General features: G+C 60.1%; 2 protein-coding genes across 2 annotated transcripts; both read left to right on the forward strand.

The window, feature by feature from the left end:
* Window positions 1-637: 637 nt before the first annotated feature.
* CCT3 (chaperonin containing TCP1 subunit 3) lies at window positions 638-10,665 on the forward strand. Its single transcript, XM_048932623.1, is given in 11 exon segments — window positions 638-822; window positions 5,693-5,763; window positions 5,766-5,878; window positions 6,498-6,647; window positions 7,947-8,079; window positions 8,179-8,260; window positions 8,353-8,533; window positions 8,752-8,997; window positions 9,715-9,747; window positions 9,749-9,847; window positions 10,327-10,665. Coding segments are annotated over 11 exon segments (1,383 nt in total). The 5' UTR covers window positions 638-652; the 3' UTR covers window positions 10,432-10,665.
* Window positions 10,666-10,994: 329 nt separating this feature from the next.
* On the forward strand, window positions 10,995-18,490 carry LOC125687469 (glycosylated lysosomal membrane protein). Its single transcript, XM_048932624.1, has 6 exons — window positions 10,995-11,106; window positions 11,963-12,229; window positions 13,460-13,642; window positions 13,723-13,941; window positions 17,176-17,453; window positions 17,931-18,490. The coding sequence occupies exons 1-6, from the start codon at window positions 11,020-11,022 to the stop codon at window positions 18,097-18,099; spliced, it is 1,203 nt and encodes a 400-aa protein (XP_048788581.1). The 5' UTR covers window positions 10,995-11,019; the 3' UTR covers window positions 18,100-18,490.
* Window positions 18,491-18,497: the final 7 nt, after the last annotated feature.

Raw genomic sequence — 18,497 nt, forward strand, 5'->3', positions numbered from 1 at the left:
TGTAGGACCACAGCAGTTGTGGTTGTGCCCACTGCGGTTGTCATTGGAATCTGAGGAGTCCACGCTTTGTTTTACTGCCCTGGATAAATAGGCCAAGAAATTGTTGGGTTTGTTTTAACACAAATGGCACCAGAAGAGCATCGTAGGGATTGGAAAGGGCTGGAAAGCTGGGGGAGAGGAATGGTGTGATTCCCTTGGAAATAAGGGAGGGGTTTTGTGCTTGGAAAGGGGAAAGGAACTTGTTTGCTCCCAGAAGGAAAGCAAACCTCTGTGCTGCGGTTGCGCAGAGCAGCTCCTCTCGCTGGGAGCGGTGCTGAGATCCCAGAGCACAGAGCAGCATTTACCCCCAACAGATCCAAGTGCAGCACCCCGCTGCCAAGTCCATGATTGAGATCAGCCGCACTCAGGACGAGGAGGTCGGGGACGGGACCACGTCTGTCATTATCCTGGTAAGGGGGGCACAAAACCTCCCCTGAGGTTTATTGTGTGCGTAGCAAAGCCCGCTGGGGACGCCTTGAGGGGAGACCCGGCTGTTATTTGTAGCCCTAAAACGGGGGTTTGGGGATTTGAAAGGAGAGGAGCAGTGGGTCAGAGCTGTCGGTGGGGCTCAGTGCTGGCAGAGCTGTGCTTTGTCCCTGCGTTGAGCACAGTGATGCTGTGGGAGCACGGGGACCCTAAGCCTAATGCTGGACCCCCACCCACAGCTGGAGAGATGCTCTCTGTTGCTGAGCACTTCCTGGAGCAGCAAATGCACCCAACCGTCATCATCGGCGCTTACCGCAAGGCTCTGGACGACATGATCCACGTCCTGAAGAAGATCAGGTCAGTGCACCTGGGTCAGGGAGCAGCCGAGCGCTGTGGCGTCCATAAATGTGTGGGTCCCAATGGGATGCACCCATGGGTGCTGAGGGAGCTGGCAGAGGTTGCTCAGCCACTTTGGTAAGTGGTGGGGGATGGGAGAGCTGCCTGAGGAGGGAAGGAGAGCAGATGTCAGACCAGCCTTTGCAGAGGAGCTGGGTGGCTGTAGAGTATCAGACTCACCTCCATCCAGCTGGGAGCCTGGATCCAACGGGGTCACAGAATCACAGAATCACCCGGGTTGGAAGGGACCCCAAGGATCATGGAGTTCCAACCCCCCTGCCTGGCAGGGCCACCAAACATCCACATTCAGATCAGGTTGCCCAGGACCCCGTCCAACCTGGCCTTGAACACGGCCAAGGACGGGGCATCCACAACCTCCCTGGGCAGAGCTCATGGGGGCATTGGATGCTATAGGATCCCATAGGTGACCCCCACTGCCGTGGGGTCCCCAAACCCCACTGTGGATGGGTGCTCTAGGATCCCATGGGTGCCTCCCACTGCCATGGGGTGCCCTGTATCCCATGGGGTCTCCTGTATCCCACAGGGATGGGTGCTCTAGGATCCCATAGGGGTCACTGGGTGCCATGGGGTCCCCTGTATCCCACAGAGATGGATGCTCTAGGATCCATAGAGGGCACTGGGTGCCATAGGGTGCTATGGGGTCCTGCCTGGGGATGGGTGCTCTAGGATCCCATAGGTGCCCCCCACCACCATGGGGTGCCCTGTATCCCAACAGGATGGATCCTATAGCATCCCATAGGTGCCATTGGGTGCCATGGGGTCCCATGACATTAGGGTTAGAACTTCCCCCTAACATCCAACCTCAATCTTCCCTCCTTCAATGTGGATCCATTTCCCCTCGTCCTGCTGTTGTCAGCCCTTCTGAAGAGTTTACTCCCCTCCTGGCTGTAGGTTCCCTTCAGGTACTGATAGGCTGCAATGAGGTCACCCCCGCAGCCTTCTCTTCTCCAGGCTGAACAAGCCCAACTCCCTCAGCCTGTCCTCATAGGGGAGCTGCTCCAGCCCCCTCATCATCTTAGTCGCCCTCCTCTGGACCCTTTCCACAATCTCAATGTCTTTCTTGTACTGAGGGCTCCACACCTGGACACAGTACTCCAGATGGGGCCTCACAAGAGCCGAGTAGAGAGGGACGATCACCTCCCTGTCCCTGCTGACCACCCCTCTCCTGATGGAGCCCAGGATCCCATTTGCCTTTCGAGCTGCCAGAGCGCACTGCTGGCTCATGTTCAGTCTCTCATCCATCAGGACCCCCAGGTCCTTCTCTGCCCAGCTGCTCTCCAGGCCCACTCCTCCCATCCTGTACAGGTGCCTGGGGTTCCTCCGGCCCAAATGCAAAACCCTGCAGTTTGCCGTGTTGAACCTCATTAGGTTCACCCAAGAGTCCCGAGGGTCGGTGCTGGGGTCAGCATGGCTTCAGAAGGGGAAGCGGTGCTCGAGTGGCCTTTTATGAACACATAACCAGGCAGGACAGGTGATGGCAAAGCAGAGGATCCTGGTTTTGGTAAAGCTTTCGGCAACGTTTCTCATGGCATCCTCACAGCTACACACAAATGTGGTGTGGATGGTTGGGTGGTGAGGGGCACTGTGAAGAGCTGGGGGTCAGTTGGGATGGAGACCAGCTGGGAGCCTGGATCCAACGGGGTCCCTCGGTTTGGTGCTGGGATCAGTGCTGCTCGCTGCACACAGCAGCAACGGGGGGGGAGGAAATCGAGTGCATTGGAGGTGGTGGCCTCAGGATGCCCTTCCCCTGGGGCACAGCTTGGTGCTGGGGCTGCAGCAGGGTTCCAGAAACCCATTTAGCGCTGCCTGGGGGCTCTGCTGCCTCCTGCCCCTGTGATGTATGTACAGAGGGGGGGGTCGTTGGTGGCTGTGTCCAACCCCTCCTCTGGAACAACTCCTCCTGTGCTGCCACCAGGCATAATGAGGAGAAGAGGGTTTGGGGCAGTCAGCATGGCTTCAGAAGGGGAAGCGGTGCTCGAGTGGCCTTTTATGAACACATAACCAGGCGGACAGGCGATGGCAAAGAAGAGGATCCTGGTTTTGGTAAAGCTTTCAGCAACGTTTCTCATGGCATCCTCACAGCTACACACAAATGTGGTGTGGATGGTTGGGTGGTGAGGGGCACTGTGAAGAGCTGGGGGTCAGTTGGGATGGAGACCAGCTGGGAGCGTGGATCCAACGGGGTCCCTCGGTTCGGTGCTGGGATCAGTGCTGCTCGCTGCACACAGCAGCAACGGGGGGGGGGGGAGGAAATCGAGTGCATTGGAGGTGGTGGCCCAGAACTGGGAGGAGAGGGCCGACAGGCAGAGGGCTGTGCTGCCACCCAGGGACAGCTGGGCAGGCTGGAGAGCCGGGGAGAAATGGGATGAGGTGGAGCAGGGCAGCGTAGAGCCTGGTGTGTGGACAGGAACGGCTGGGTGCCGGAACGCGCTGGGAAGCGGCTGCTGGAGAGCAGCGGAGGGGAAGATGTCTGAGTGGGGAGAAGCGCGGGGGGCGAGATGCCGGCTAAGAAGCAAAAGCTGAGCAGCGATGAGAACAGCAACCCTGGGGACCTGTCTGGTGATGAGAACGTGAGGAGGAGTGGGGGTGAAGCAGGAAGGTGGGGGAGGCGGTGGCGAGGTGGGAGCGTGCGGCAGCTCTGTAGGTGAGGGGCCGCGCTTTCCCCGCGTGCGTGAGGGAGAATTGGAGGCCCTGAGGTGTGAGCGCCCCTCTCTGTCACTCCTAGTAGCCAGAAAAAAAGCTGCTTTTCGTGCAGCTCTGTGTCGTTTTTCATCACTGCCGCGTTGTAAAGCAGCATTCAGTATTAATTTGTGCACGCAGCACTTGGGGGAATGAAGGAATAGGGAATAATGGCAGCGTTGTAGGGGTTGGAAGGGTCCTCTGGGGATCGTCCCGTCTGACCCCTCTGCTAAAGCAGCCGTAGGTTGCTGCTCATAAGCTGCTGTCAGCAGGAATTGGCTGCAAGGGTTGAGGGCTGTTTTCCTCTCAACTGTGCTAAAATAGAGGCATTCAAAGCAAAGGTCGTGCGATTGATTTCCAAGTAGCTTAAGAGTTGAAAGATAATCTGAGCAATCTGGTTTGTGCAGTTGATGAATTGGGGGGAGTTACTGAAGTAGCAGTCAGGGAGCACTGTTGGTGATAGGTGGATGGTTGGACTGGATGATCTTGAAGGTCTTTTCCAACCTTGGGGATTCTGTGATTCTGTGACCTGGGGTCCCGGTGGGCAGCAGGAGGACAGGAGGGCAGCGCTGCGCCCTTGCGGCCAAGAAGCTGAAGGCGCCCCGAGCTGCGTTAGAAGGGGGCTGCAGGAGGTGCAGGGAGGTTCTCCTCCCCCTCCGCACCCGGTGTCCACCAGCGCCTCCCATTTCGGTGGCTCTGCTGTGCCAGGCCGCCTCACCCACGCCTTCCAGCGCAGCCTGCCGTCCCTCCCGGCGCTGGGCAGGACCCCTCTGTCGGTGCCCTCTGTTGTTCTCAGGCCGTTGCCGTGTCCCGCAGCAACTGGAGCGCTCGCTTCTTTGCAGCGGTTGCTCCGGTGCTCCGTCTGTCCTGCAGTTCCTGCGGCGCGGTGCCTTTTTGATGCCGCTCCTTCGCCTCCTCTCCGTGCTCACGCAGGCAGAGCCGCGAGGCAGAACACGGCGCGGTGCTGCTGCCGTCCCTCGAGCAGGAGGACGTCTGTGCTGACAGCTGGGCCGTTGGGCGGTGCGGGCTGGGAGGAAACCGCTTTGATCGGCCCTTCCAGGAGGCTGCTTTGGGAATCCTGCTCCCCATAGGGGCATCTGGTGCCGCCGTGGTGCCACCCGTCAGCATCGGGCGTTGCAGGCGGTTCATCCGTTGGCTTTTCTTCGTTGCTCTCCGTTCTGTTTGGTTTTTCAGCCCCTTCTGCAAAGGCTGCGACACGAACTCGTAGAGGGGCTAAATGTCATCGAAGCCTTGAAGTTTATTAATTGGCTCATTTATGAGGGCTCTTCTTTCCCCTCTGCTCTCACTGCCGACGTAGCGGCGTAGCTTTGCGCTGCTTAAAAATGCAAACGGGTGGTTTAAAAAGCAGCCAAGATAACGGAGCAGAGCCAGCAGTGCAGAAATGACTGATTGCAGGCAGGAGGGCTCCGTGCAGCTCCAGCCAGAGCCACCACACAGCAGGTCCTTCAGTTTCTTGTCCTTACAAAGTCCAGCCCCATCCAGCAAGGCTCTCTTGCACACCCCTGCTCCTTTGGGTGCCAGCAGTCCTTGTGGGTGATGCCATGGCTTTGGAGCACGCCTGCCTCTCTCAGGATCCTGCTCCTGGTCTGGCTCGTCAGCAATGAAAGTGGGGCTCCATAACATTTCCACCACGCTGTGTTCTCTGTTCTGTTTGTTTTTTCAGCCCCTTCTGCAAAGGCTGCGACACGAACTCGTAGAGGGGGCTAAATGTCATCGAAGCCTTGAAGTTTATTAATTGGCTCATTTATGAGGGCTCTTCTTTCCCCTCTGCCCTCACTGCTGACATAGCAGCATAGATTTGCGCTGCAGCGCTTGTGGATGGCAGCACGGGCTTTGGTGCTCTCTCAGGATCCTGCTCCTGCTCTGGCCTTCATGGTGGCACTGAGCTGCCCAGGGAGCCCAGGTTGGGCCGGGTGACTTTTCCAGGTCTCTCCCAATGCCTGACATCCATGCAGAAGCATGGAGGTGGTGAGGAGGGCTGTGGGTTCTGCATGGCCCACAGGGGTTTGCTTTGATAAAACACGGAGCTGGGGGGGGGTGGCACACGTTACAGCTCAGTTGTGGCTTGGAGCAGCGCTGGCTTGGCTGCTCAGCCCTTCCTGTCCCACAGCACCCCTGTGGATGTGAACAACAGAGAGATGATGCTGAAAATCATCAAGAGTGCCATAAACACCAAAGCCATCACCGCTGGTCCGAGCTGGCCTGCAGCATCGCTCTGGATGCTGTCAGGATGGTGGAGCTGGAGGAGAACGGCCGAAAGGAGATCGATATCAAGAAATACGCCAAAGTGGAGAAGGTGAGTGCTGAGCTGCTGCTGTGCTGGGGGGGAGATGCTGGGATGCTGAGGGGGGAAGTAACTGGGCTCTGCTGCTCAGCCTGCTCTGCTGCTCCGTCCTCTTTGGTGCTGTCAGCCACGAGCTCATATTATGGGTTGTGTGTGCTGAGTGGGCAGCTTTGGGGGCAGCCTTGGGGGCAGCTTTGGGGGCGAGCTTTGGAGCAGCTTTGGGGGCAGCTTTGGGAGCAGCTTTGGGGGTGTGCTTTGGGGGCAGCTTTGGGGGCAGCCTTGGGGGCATGCTTTGGAGCAGCTTTGGAGCAGCTTTGGGGGGGCAGCTTTAGGGGCAGCTTTAGGGGTGTGCTTTGGGGGCAGCTTTGGGGGCAGCTTTGGAGCAGCTTTGGGGGTGTGCTTTGGGGGTGTGCTTTGGGGGTGTGCTTTGGGGGTGTGCTTTGGGGGCAGATTTAGGGGTGTGCTTTGGGGCAGCTTTGGGGGCGAGCTTTGGAGCAGCTTTGGGGGCAGCTTTGGGGGCAGCTTTGGAGCAGCTTTGGAGCAGCTTTGGGGGCGTGCTTTGGGGGCAGCTTTGGGGGCGCAGCTGTGGTGCTGTAGGTGGATCTCGGCAGGTCTCCCTTCTCTCTGTCAGATCCCAGGTGGTTTCAGCGAGGATTCCTGTGTGCTGCGCGGCATCATGGTGAACAAGGACGTGACGCATCCCAGGATGCGGCGCCTCATCAAGAACCCCCGCATCGTGCTGCTGGATTGTTCACTGGAGTACAAGAAAGGAGAGAGCCAGGTGAGCAGGATGGCGGGGCTGGGCCGCTGTTAATTGCTGTTAATTGCATGGGTCTCATTAGCAAGAAGTTCCAGCCCTACCAGCGCTCCCCCAGGGTTGGGGTAGGGGAACAGGTCAGCCATGGGGCAGCAGGGGTGGCCAACATGGCGTCCTGGGGTGCCTTGCATGGCCAGCAGTCGATGGAGGCGATCCTCCCCCTCTGCTCTGCCCTGTGAGGCCTCATCTGCAGCACTGCGTCCAGTTCTGGGCTGCCCAGCACAAAACAGACAGGGAGCTCTTGGGAAGAGAACAGCGGAGGGGCAGGAAGATGGTGAGGGGCCTGGAGCATCTCTGCTATGGGGAAAGGCTGAGTGAGCTGGGGCTGTGCAGCATGGAGAACAGGAGACTGAGAGGGGAGCTGATCCAGGGCTGTGAATATCTGAGGTGTGGGGGACAGAATGGCGAGGATGGACTCTGTTCAGTGGGGAGTGGAGACAGGAGGAGGGGAAACGGCCGGAAATGCAGCACAGGAAGTTGTGCAGCAATGTGCGAAGGAACGGCTGTGCAGTGAGGGGAGGAGCAATGGGACAGGGAGGGGGGAGTCTGTGGGTCCCAGTGTGTCTCTATGGGTCCCAATGGGTCCCAACGTGTCTCTATGGGTCTCAACGTGTCTCTATGAGTCCCAATGGGTCCCAATGTGTCTCTATGGGTCCCAATGTGTCTCTATGGGTCCCAATGGGTCTCTATGGGTCCCAATGGATCCCAACGTGTCTCCATGGGTCCCAACGTGTCTCCATGGGTCCCAACGTGTCTCCATGGGTCCCAACGTGTCTCCATGGGTCCCAACGGCTCCCAATGGGTCCCAACGTGTCTCTATGGGTCCCAACGTGTCTCTATGGGTCCCAACGTGTCTCTATAGATCCCAATGGGTCCCAACGTGTCTCTATGGGTCCCAATGGGTCCCAATGTGTCTCTATGGGTCCCAATGTGTCTCTATGGGTCCCAGTGTGTCTCTATGGATCCCAATGGGTCCCAACGTGTCTCCATGGGTCCCAACGTGTCTCCATGGGTCCCAACGTGTCCCAATGGGTCCCACTGCTCACTGCAGCAGGCTGCCCATGGAGGTGCTGGAGTCTCCTGCTCTGCAGATGTTCCAGGCCTGCCTGGATGCCGAGCTGTGCGCCCTGCTGTAGGAACGGCTTGGGCAGGGGGGTTGGACTCCATGAGCTCTGCAGCTCCCTTCCAAGCCCTACAATTCTGTGATGCTGTGAATCGTGAGCTCAGGGCCGGGTTCTGAGCGATGCTTCTCTTCCCCTGCAGACCGACATTGAGATCACACGGGAGGAGGACTTTGCGCGCATCCTGCAGATGGAGGAGGAATACATCCAGCAGATCTGTGAGGACCTGCTGAGGGTGAAGCCAGACCTGGTCATCACCGAGAAGGGCATTTCGGGTAACGGCGTCGCACCCCTTCCTTTAGCAGCCCCCATTGCTTTGTTGGGGTTGTGAGGGCGCTGCCCACCCCTGACCGGGGCGCACGCGTCGCTTTCAGACCTGGCCCAGCACTACCTGATGAGAGCCAACATCAGCGCCGTCCGCAGGGTGAGGAAGACGGACAACAACCGCATCGCCAGGTGAGCGCCGTCCCGCTGCAGGGCGCTCCTTGGGGGCGGTGCTGGCCGTTGTCACCCGATGACGTCCCCCCTCTGTCCCCATCTCTGAGCAGGGCCTGCGGGGCCCGCATCGTCAGCCGCACCGATGAGCTGCGGGAGGAGGACGTGGGCACCGGCGCCGGGCTGTTTGAGGTGAAAAAGATTGGAGATGAGTACTTTGCCTTCATCACCGAATGCAAGGACCCCAAAGCCTGCACCATCGTCCTGCGTGGGGCCAGCAAGGAGATCCTGGCGGTGAGTTCTGCCCTCCGTGCCTGGCGTCGGTCATTGCTGAGGTTGTGAGCGGTGGTAGTTCAATGCACTGCCTGCCAGCCGGGCTCCTGCCGCCCCAGCCGGGCTCCTGCCGCCCCAGCCGGGCTCCTGCCGCCCCAGCCGGGCTCCTGCCGCCCCAGCCGGGCTGCAGTATCAGCACTCTGCATTCAGTACTGCTGTTCTTCCTCCCCCCGCTGCAGGAGGTGGAGCGCAACCTGCAGGACGCCATGCAGGTGTGCCGCAACGTGTTGGTGGACCCCCAGCTGGTGCCAGGAGGAGGGGCTGCAGAGATGGCGGTGTCCCACGCGCTGACGGAGAAGTCCAAAGGCATGACAGGAGTGGAGCAGTGGCCCTACAGAGCGGTGGCGCAGGCGCTGGAGGTCATCCCACGCACGCTCATCCAGAACTGCGGTGCCAGCACCATCCGTGTGCTCACCTCGCTGCGGGTGAGGCGCCCGGCTCCTGTGGGGCAGCTCCTCCGGTCTGCTTCTGCTGCCCCATGGCTCCTGTGGGGCAGCTTCTTTCCCCTGCTCCTGTGCAGCTCTTCCTCCTGCCCCCCCCAGCTCCCATGGAGGCTGATCCTTCCTCCCCCCAGGTCCTGTAGGGCACCTCCTTCCACCCCACCAGCTCCCGGGGGGTCGCTTCTCCTGCCCCCAGGTTCCTATGGGGTTGCTCCTTCCTCCTTCTGGTTCCTATGGGGCAGTTCCTCAGGCTGAGCCTGCAGCTCTTGAGCAGTTGCAGCATTCTTTTGTATGGTCGCAGTGCTGTAGGGGTTGGGAGGGACCACTGCAGACCCCCTTTCCCCCTGCTTAAAGCAGGTTCCTTTCATCACCGTGCACCAGAATTGCCCCGGTGGGCTTGGATCTCTCCAGCAGAGCCCTCCCACCTCTCTGGGCTCAACTGAGATGGAGCTCCCAGCTTCCAGTTTGGTGGAGGGACCCACAGAATCATAGAATGGACCCCAAGGATCAGCGTTGCAACCCCTCTGCCTGCTGCAGCTGTCGGGATTGCAGTTGTAGCACAGCATGAATGTGGAATTCAGTGCTTTGTTTCAATGATGAACCCCTGGGGGTGGGCAGGGCTCAAAGCTTCAGTGCTGAGGGTGGGAGAGGCGAGCGCTCACCTTTCCCTTGTGCTCAGGAACCTCTCTGTCCTCCCTGCAGGCCAAGCACACCCAGGAGGGCAGCCAGACGTGGGGGGGTGAATGGGGAGAGCGGAGCCTTGGCTGACATGAAGGAGTTGGGGGTCTGGGAGCCCCTGGCCGTCAAACTGCAGACCTACAAAACAGCTGTGGAGGTGAGGAGGGAGGAGGAGGAGGGGGGTGAGGAGGAGGAGAGGGGTGAGGAGGAGGGGGGTGAGGAGGAGGAGGAGGAGGGGGGTGAGGAGGAGGAGGAGGGGGGTGAGGAGGAGGAGGAGGAGGGGGGTGAGGAGGAGGAGGAGGAGGGGGGTGAGGAGGAGGAGGAGGAGGGGGGTGAGGAGGAGGAGGAGGAGGGGGGGGTGAGTGTCTGCTGTGTCTCCTGGAGCAGGGAACGTCACTGCTTGGTGCATGGATGAGCGCTGGGAGGGCAGCACAGCTCAGCTCTGCAGTGCCTTCAATTTCAGCCCAGCATGAGCGTTTGCTCCCTGGGGTTGGGTCACCGCTGGGGGCTGCCGTCCTTTCCTGGCGGTTGGGTGGAAACGTTGATGCTTGCAGCTGCTGCTCTGTGGGGTGAGGGCTGCCCTTGTGTGCTTCCATCCCTCGCTTTTTGCTCTGACCGGGGCTGCTTTCCCTGCAGACCGCCGTCCTCCTGCTCCGCATCGATGACATCGTGTCGGGACACAAAAAGAAAGGCGAAGAGCACAGCAAGGCGCCAGCACCCACTGAAGCAGCCCAGGAGTAGTGGGGCAGTGGGGCCACATCTGGAGCTGCTGTTTTTCCCCCCCTGTCCCGAGTTGGAGCAGAGGGTCCCAAAGTCAATTGCCCAAAGTTTGGGGGGTGGGATGGGAACGTGGTGACGGGGACACACAGTGCCTGGGCACGGGGGGGAGCTGTTGGTGTTTAATTTAAGTCTGTAATTCCTTGCAGTTTGCCTCAACAATAAAAGGCATCGCACCCTGCGGGGCTCTGTTGTGAACAGCCGTGAGCTGTCTGTCTGTCTGTCCTCGTGCCCCGTCTGCTCCCCTCCCTCCATCTCTGCCATCTGTCCCCCATTTGGCGCATCCTCGTGTCCCCTGCCTGGTCCCCATCTCTCCTGCCCCGCATCCGCTCCCCATTACCCCGTTTTCTGAGCTGCCTTTCAGCCGCCGTTGGCTCCCCGTACTGAAGTTGTTGTAGGGAGTTTTAGCCCCGTTTCTCAGCAAGGCTCTGCGCTCGGCGGGTGAACGGTGCGGACCCGGGGCGGCGGTGTCCCCACCTCGGGAGGGGAGCGGCTCCTTTAAGAGCGTCCTCTTCCGGGAGGCGCGGCACCTTTGGGGGGGGCGGTCACGTGATGTGCTGCACCGGAAGGAGAATGGCGGCGCCGGCGCTGGGCGCGCTGCTGCTGCTGCTGGGGGCGGCGGCGGTCGGCGGACGGGAGGTACGGGGGGGGGGGGGGGCGATCGGTCCGTCCGTCCGTCCGTCCGTCCTTCCTTCCCTTCCCCGTGGGGAGCGGTGACATTCGAGGCCTTTCGTCCTCCCCGATCCCGCGAATCGCGGCGCCCGTCCGTCCGTCTGTCCGTCCCTGCCTCGGTCCGTCTGTCCCTTCTTCTGTCCGTCCTTGCTCTGTTCCTGCCTCAGTCCTTCCATCTGCTCCTTCATCCATCCCTGTCCTGCCTCCCTCCCTTCCTTCCTGTGTGCAGCCCTGCCTCTGTCCCTGCCTTGCTCCGTCTCTACTTCTGTCTGTCCATCCCTACCTCGGTCCATCTGTTCCTGTCTCCATCCACCCCTCCCTTGGTCCGTCCCAATTTCTGTCCATCCTGCCCCCATCCATCCCTACCCCAGTCTGTCTGTCCCTCCCTTGGTCCATCCATCCATCCCTCCCTCAGTCCGTCTGTCCCTACATCTGTCCATCCCTGCTTCCATCTCCCCCTGCTTCCATCTGTCCCTACATCTGTCCATGCCTGCCTCCATCCATCCCTCCCTCAGTCCGTCTGTCCCTACACCTGTCTGTCCCTACCTCCATCCATCCCTTTCTCGGGACACCCATCCCTACCCCAGTCTGTCTGTCCCTCTCTTGGTCCATCCATCCTTCCTTCAGTCCATCTGTCCCTACATCTGTCCATCCCTACCTCCACCCATCCCTCTCTCAGCACATCCACCGCTACCCCAGTCTGTCTGTCTCTCCCTTGATCCATCCATCCCTCCCTTGGTCTGTCTGTCCCTACATCCCTACCTCTCTCCATCCCTGCCCCTGTCTGTCTGTCCGTCCCTACCTCCTCCCATCCATCCCACAGATATCAATGCAGTACAACCCCGGTTGGAACGGCTCCTCAGTTTCCTCGGTCAACGTTCTGCACGTGCGGGCGGTGGGGCGCAGCGACTCGCTGCACTACGTGTGGAGCAGCATCGGGGCCCCCTCAGTGCTGCTGGTGGCCACAAGCAGCCCCAGCAGCGCTCTGTCCATCGACTGGAGCCGCCTGCTGTCCCCTGCGCCCGCCGGCGCCGTGTGGATCGAGCCGCCCGGCAGCGTGGTGCATGCAGCTGCTGTTGTCTTCACCAAGGTATGGATGGGAGGAGAGGAGCCCCAAATCTGTGGGGTGTGTGGGGTGGTGGTGGGTCCCCTCTCCCTGCTCCTGAATGAGTCCTGCAGCCCCAACGCCAAGCGGAGCCACGCGGTGATGTGGGGTTGGGTGAGGAGGAGTCCCTGCTCTGAGATGCCTCAGCTGGAGCTCAGCGTTCAGAGGTGGAGTTCTCAGTGCAGGGGAGACGGTTGGAGGGCCGCAGAAATGAAGGCTGGGATGGAATCCCCCCCCCAGCTACTGCAGGTGGGGAGCTGAGGTTGTGGTGCCTGGAGAGGAGAGAGTTCTGGAGAGCTGAGAGCTGCCTGCGGGATGGAAGGGTGGGAGAGGGACGGGCTCTGCAGCAGGGTGAGGGGCAGAGGGGGGAGGTGGTTCCAGCTGTGTGGAGGTCTTCCCAGCACTGCTCTTCCCAGCAGTGGGGAGGCCGTGGCACAGGCTGCACGGGTGCACACAGAAGCTGTGTGCTCCATCCCAGCAGAGCTGAGGTTGGGGATGGGGCTGTGAGCACTGGGGGGGCTGTGGGTGTCCCTGCTCACTGCTGAGAGCAAACAGCCTCTGGGGGTCCCAACAGTAATTCCCAGAGACGTGGTGTGAAGAGATGACATCCAGAACATCTCCTGTGCTGCAAACCAGCGGGGGTTGGCAGGGGTGAGAAGGGGGTCCTACGTGTGGGGAGGAACGATCGCATACAGTGGTACAGGTGGGGCTGAGCTGCTGCAGGGGGGCCCCGCAGAGAAGCTCCTGGGGGTCCTGGTTGACCACAAGCCAGCAGTGTGGCACCGGCTCTGGTGGCCCCGAAGGCCAGTAGTGTCCTGGTTGGCTGACAGATGACCAGTGGTTGAGCACGAGCCAGCAGTGTGCCTCAATGGCCCAGAAGGCTGATGGTTCCCTGGGGGCACAGCCTGCAGAAGGGCCAGCAGGGCTGGGAGGTGCTGCTCTGCTCTGCTCTGCTCTGCTCTGCTCTGCTCTGCTCTGCTCTGCTCTGCTCTGCTTGAGGAAGGCACTGGGCAAACCAGGAGCTGCAGGGAGAGCCCTGAGGAGGGTGCAGAGCTGACCGGGGCTTTGAGCGCTGCCTGCTGGGAAGGGGCCGAGAGCTCCGGGGAGCGACGGCTGAGGGGGATCTGAGCGGTGCCGATGGATATCAGAAGAGCAGGGGATCCCTGCGGTGCTTCCCAGCGGTGCTTCCCAGCCCCCTCTCCTTCCTTCCCGCAGCTGTTTGAGTACAGCAAGGCCGATGCCTCGGAGGCGGTTTTCTACCCCTCCTACGATCTGTCGGACTTCTCCTGGGACAGCATCAACCGCACCGTGAACCACACGGCGCTGACGGCCGAACTTCGGGGCGTCCCCAACTCCGATCCCGGCGGCAGCTTCTCCAACGGCAGCCTGGCGTTCCGGGTACGGCCGGCGGGACGGGGACACCGTTCCGGAGAAGGGACGTCGCTCCCTGCCGTCCCTCTGACCCACACCTCCCCCAGGTGACGGCTTATGGAAGCGGCGGGCGCGACGGAGCGCCGCCCGGCCTCCTGCACACGGCCAACAGCTCCAAGGTGGAATTCGTCCTGGCCGGGGCGGCCCCGCGGGGCAACGGCTCGCGCTTTGTGCTGGAGGTGACCGCGGTGCAGGAGAGAGGGGCGGCATCCAGGCTGCGCTCGGCGCGCTCCATCGACGACGAATACACCCCCACCATCTTCGAGGTGAGCGCGGGGTGGGCGCCGTCCCTTCGGTGGCAGTGAGGGCGCAGGGTTTGGGTGCTGTGTCCCCAACCACAGCTCATAGAGAGACTATGAGCCTATGAGACTATGAGAGACTGAACATGAGCCAGCAGTGTGCTCTGGCAGCTCGAAAGGCAAATGGGATCCTGGGCTCCATCAGGAGAGGGGTGGCCAGCAGGGACAGGGAGGTGATCGTCCCTCTCTACTCGGCTCTTGTGAGGCCCCATCTGGAGTCCTGTGTCCAGGTGTGGAGCCCTCAGTACAAGAAAGACATTGAGATTGTGGAAAGGGTCCAGAGGAGGGCGACTAAGATGATGAGGGGGCTGGAGCAGCTCCCCTATGAGGACAGGCTGAGGGAGTTGGGCTTGTTCAGCCTGGAGAAGAGAAGGCTGCGGGGTGACCTCATGGCAGCCTATCAATACCTGAAGGGAACCTACAGCCAGGAGGGGAGTAAACTCTTCAACAGGGCTGACAACAGCAGGACGAGGGGAAATGGATCCAAGTTGAAGGAGGGAAGATTTAGGTTGGATGTTAGGGGGAAGTTCTTTACTAGGAGAGTGGTTGGGCCCTGGAACGGGCTGCCCAGGGAGGTTGTGGATGCCCCATCCTTGGACGTGTTTAAGGCCAGGTTGGACGGGGTCCTGGGCAACCTGATCTGAATGTGGATGTTTGGTGGCCCTGCCAGGCAGGGGGTTGGAACTCCATGATCCTTGGGGTCCCTTCCAACCCGGGTGATTCTGTGATTCTGTGATTCATAGAATCATAGAGTCACAAGGTTGGAAACGAACCGTAAGATCATCCGGTCCAACCGCCCTGCCAGCACCAAACCACATCACGCAGCTCCTCATCCAGGCGCCTCTTGAGCGCTGCCAGGGACGGCGGCTCCCCCACCTCCCTGGGCGGCCATTGCAGTCCTGACCGCTGAGAGAAAAAGTTCCTCCTCACATCCAACCTGAACCTCCTATGCTGCGACCTGCGGCCGTTTCCCCGGGTCCTGTTTGGTACCTGGGAGAAGAGACCAAAGCCCTCCTCACCCCAGCCTCCCTTCAGGAGTGCAGTCAGGTCTCCCCTGAGCTCCTCTTCTCCACACTGAACCCCAGCTCCCTCAGCTGCTCCTCATCTTTGTGCTCCACACCCCTCACCATTCCGTTGCCCTGCTCTGCACGCGCTCCAGGGCTTCAAATGTCTTTCCTGCAGTGAGGAGCCCAAAACTGAACACAGCACTGGAGGTGCGGCCTCAGCAGAGCTGGGTGCAGGGGATGCTCACCTCCCTGCTCCTGCTGGTCATTTCTAATGCAGGCCAGGATGCTGTTGGCCCTTTGGCCATCTGAGCACACTGGGCTCCTGTTCAGCCCAGCATCAACCAGCACCCCCAGCTCCTTCTCTTCTCCACACTCATCCAGCTGCTCATCCCCAAGCCTGCAGCGCTGCATGGGGTTGTTGTGGCCAAAGTGCAGCAGCCGACACTTGGCCTTGTTGAACCTCATCCCATTCACCTCAGCCCAGCCATCCAGCCTGTCTGAATCCCTCTGCAGGGCCGCCCTGCCCTCACGCAGATCCACACCACCTCCCAGCTCGGTGCCATCTGCAAACTGAGGGCGCACTCAATGCCCTCATCCAGGTCATCAGGGAAGATATTAAAGGAGATGGGCCCCAGCACCGAGCCCTGGGGCACCACTTGAAACAGGCGGCCACCAAATGAACCCCACTGACCGCTGCACGTCAGGCACGGCCCTCAGCCACTTCCTTACCCAAAGGAGCGCAGACCAAACCAGGGCAAGGGCAGCCGGTTTCCCCAGGAGAATCCTGCGAGCCAAAGGCTGCGCTGAGCTCCAGGCACACACAGAACAGCCCTGCCCTCATCTGCCAGCTGCTCATCAGTCATAGGAGAAGGAGATGAGGGTGGGCAGGCGTGACCTGACCTTCGGGAAGCCGTGCTGGCTGGGCCTGGGGGCACCTTGTGTGTGTGTGACATTGCACAGCGTGTGTGTGTGTGACATTGCACACCATGTATGTGTGTGACATTGCACACCATGTATGTGTGTGACATTGCACAGCATGTATGTGTGTGACATTGCACACCATGTATGTGTGTGTGACATTGCACAGCATGTATGTGTGTGTGACATTGCACAGCATGTATGTGTGTGTGACATTGCACAGCATGTATGTGTGTGTGTGACATTGCACAGCATGTGTGTGTGTGTGACATTGCACAGCATGTATGTGTGTGTGACACTGCACAACATGTATGTGTGTGTGTGACATTGCACAGCATGTATGTGTGTGTGTGACATTGCACAGCATGTATGTGTGTGACATTGCACAGCATGTGTGTGTGTGTGACATTGCACACCATGTATGTGTGTGACATTGCACAGCATGTATGTGTGTGTGTGACATTGCACAGCATGTATGTGTGTGACATTGCACAGCATGTGTGTGTGTGTGACATTGCACACCATGTATGTGTGTGTGTGACATTGCACAGCATGTATGTGTGTGTGTGACATTGCACAGCATGTGTGTGTGTGACATTGCACACCATGTATGTGTGTGTGTGACATTGCACAGCATGTATGTGTGTGTGTGACATTGCACAGCATGTATGTGTGTGACATTGCACACCATGTATGTGTGTGTGACATTGCACAGCATGTGTGTGTGTGACATTGCACAGCATGTGTGTGTGTGTGACATTGCACAGCATGTATGTGTGTGTGTGACATTGCACAGCATGTATGTGTGTGTGTGACATTGCACAGCATGTGTGTGTGTGACATTGCACAGCATGTATGTGTGTGTGTGACATTGCACAGCATGTGTGTGTGTGTGACATTGCACAGCATGTGTGTGTGTGTGACATTGCACACCATGTATGTGTGTGTGACATTGCACAGCATGTATGTGTGTGTGACATTGCACAGCATGTATGTGTGTGACATTGCACAGCATGTATGTGTGTGTGTGACATTGCACAGCATGTGTGTGTGTGTGACATTGCACACCATGTATGTGTGTGTGTGACGTTGCACACCATGTGTGTGTGTGTGACGTTGCACACCATGTATGTTCCATGTCCCATCCCACACCATCTATGTTCCATGTCCCATCCCACACCATCTATGTTCCATGTCCCATCACACACCATCTATGTTCCATGTCCCATCCCACGCCATGTTTGTTCCGTGTCACATCGCCGTTCCCCCTCCCCAGACGCTCTCGCTGGTGGCGGAGTCCCGGAACGGCAGCTCTGCGCTCAGCTTCCTGCAATGGAAGGCGACGGCGTACGGCTCACGGCACCCAACGCGTGCGGACGGCATCCAGTGCCACGCCGGAGGGCTGCGTGCTGCCAGCGACCCCCGGCTCCGCTCCGCCGTCGTCCGCGCCTACTTTGGGGACGGAGCGGGCGGCGCCTACAGCGTCAGCGCCATCAACGTCTCCTTCGGCGGCGAGGACGGCGGCGCTTACGAGGAGAAGCGCTACCTGAGCTGGTGAGCGCGGGGCTCTGGGCGGGGGGTTCTGCTCTCGAAGCCCCGCGGCTCTGCGCGCTTTGCTGCCCGGGCAGCCCAGAGCTTTGCGCTGTTTCCTCACCGCCCGCTGGCTTGGGATGGCGCCTCCTGCTCGGTGCAGCATCCTGCCGCGACGGCCTGAAAGCCACAGAGGGAACCACCGCTGAATCGCAGCACGCTTGGGGTTGGAAAGGACCCCTATCGATCGCCCCGCTGCAGCCCCACTGCCAGCAGGGCCGGCTCCCAGCACACCGAGCCGCTCGGAGCCCCGTGGCCCCGGGGAGGGGACACCCACAGCCCCCCGGTGACCCGTCCCAGCCTCTCCCCGCTCTCCCAGTGAAGAATTCCTTCCTAACATCTGTTCTTAACCAATCCTCTCGTAGTTTTCAACCATTCCCCCTTTATCCCGTCACTACGCACAGCTCCGTGCAGCTGATCCGTCTCGTTCCCTGCTTGCAGGTCTGCGCTGCTGGGCTTCGGGCCGCCACCCGAGGACGCTTTTTCTCCCCTCATCATCTCCATCGCGGCCACAGCGCTGGGCGCCCCGCTGCTTCTGCTCCTGCTGGGCGCTGCCGCGTTGCTCTGTGCCAGGAGGAGACGCTACAGCGAATACGAACCCATCAACTGAGCTGCCGCTCGGCCCGGGGAGCGAAGGAGCGATCGGAGCTGCTGCCGTCTTCACTTCTGGGGGCAGCGGGCGGCCGCCCCCCCCTCGTGCTGCCGTGCCGCGCTCTGTGCTGCTGCCTGCGCCGAGGGCGGTGCTTCCTTTCTTTCTGATGCACGCTGCCAGGGGCTGAGATCCCCGGCATCCTCCTCCTCTGGGGGCACCTCGTGCTGAAGGCTGCCGCTACGAGAGTCGGCTCAGGACTGTCCTCCTGCTGGAGCCATCGGGAGACCCCGGCTGACAGCAGGAGCTGCCGCCCTTCCACTTTTGCAGCGATGGTTGGTGGCAGTGCTGCCTCACCTCCGTGTCCTCAACCACTGACTCGTCTTTGACCAAATAAAACGGATTCCTTTTATTTGCCT

Source organism: Lagopus muta (assembly GCF_023343835.1).
Source record: "Lagopus muta isolate bLagMut1 chromosome 29 unlocalized genomic scaffold, bLagMut1 primary SUPER_29_unloc_1, whole genome shotgun sequence".
In the NCBI taxonomy this organism is placed as follows: domain Eukaryota; kingdom Metazoa; phylum Chordata; class Aves; order Galliformes; family Phasianidae; genus Lagopus; species Lagopus muta.

What these genes read in the sequence shown, in the direction of transcription:
- LOC125687469 (XM_048932624.1), top strand. Translation starts at nt 11,020, where the DNA reads ATGTGCTGCACCGGAAGGAGAATGGCGGCGCCGGCGCTGGGCGCGCTG. An exon ending in CTGCTGTTGTCTTCACCAAG is followed by an intron (nt 12,230 to 13,459) that starts GTATGGATGGGA and finishes TCCTTCCCGCAG; the next exon opens with CTGTTTGAGTACAGCAAGGC. An exon ending in ACGGCAGCCTGGCGTTCCGG is followed by an intron (nt 13,643 to 13,722) that starts GTACGGCCGGCG and finishes CACCTCCCCCAG; the next exon opens with GTGACGGCTTATGGAAGCGG.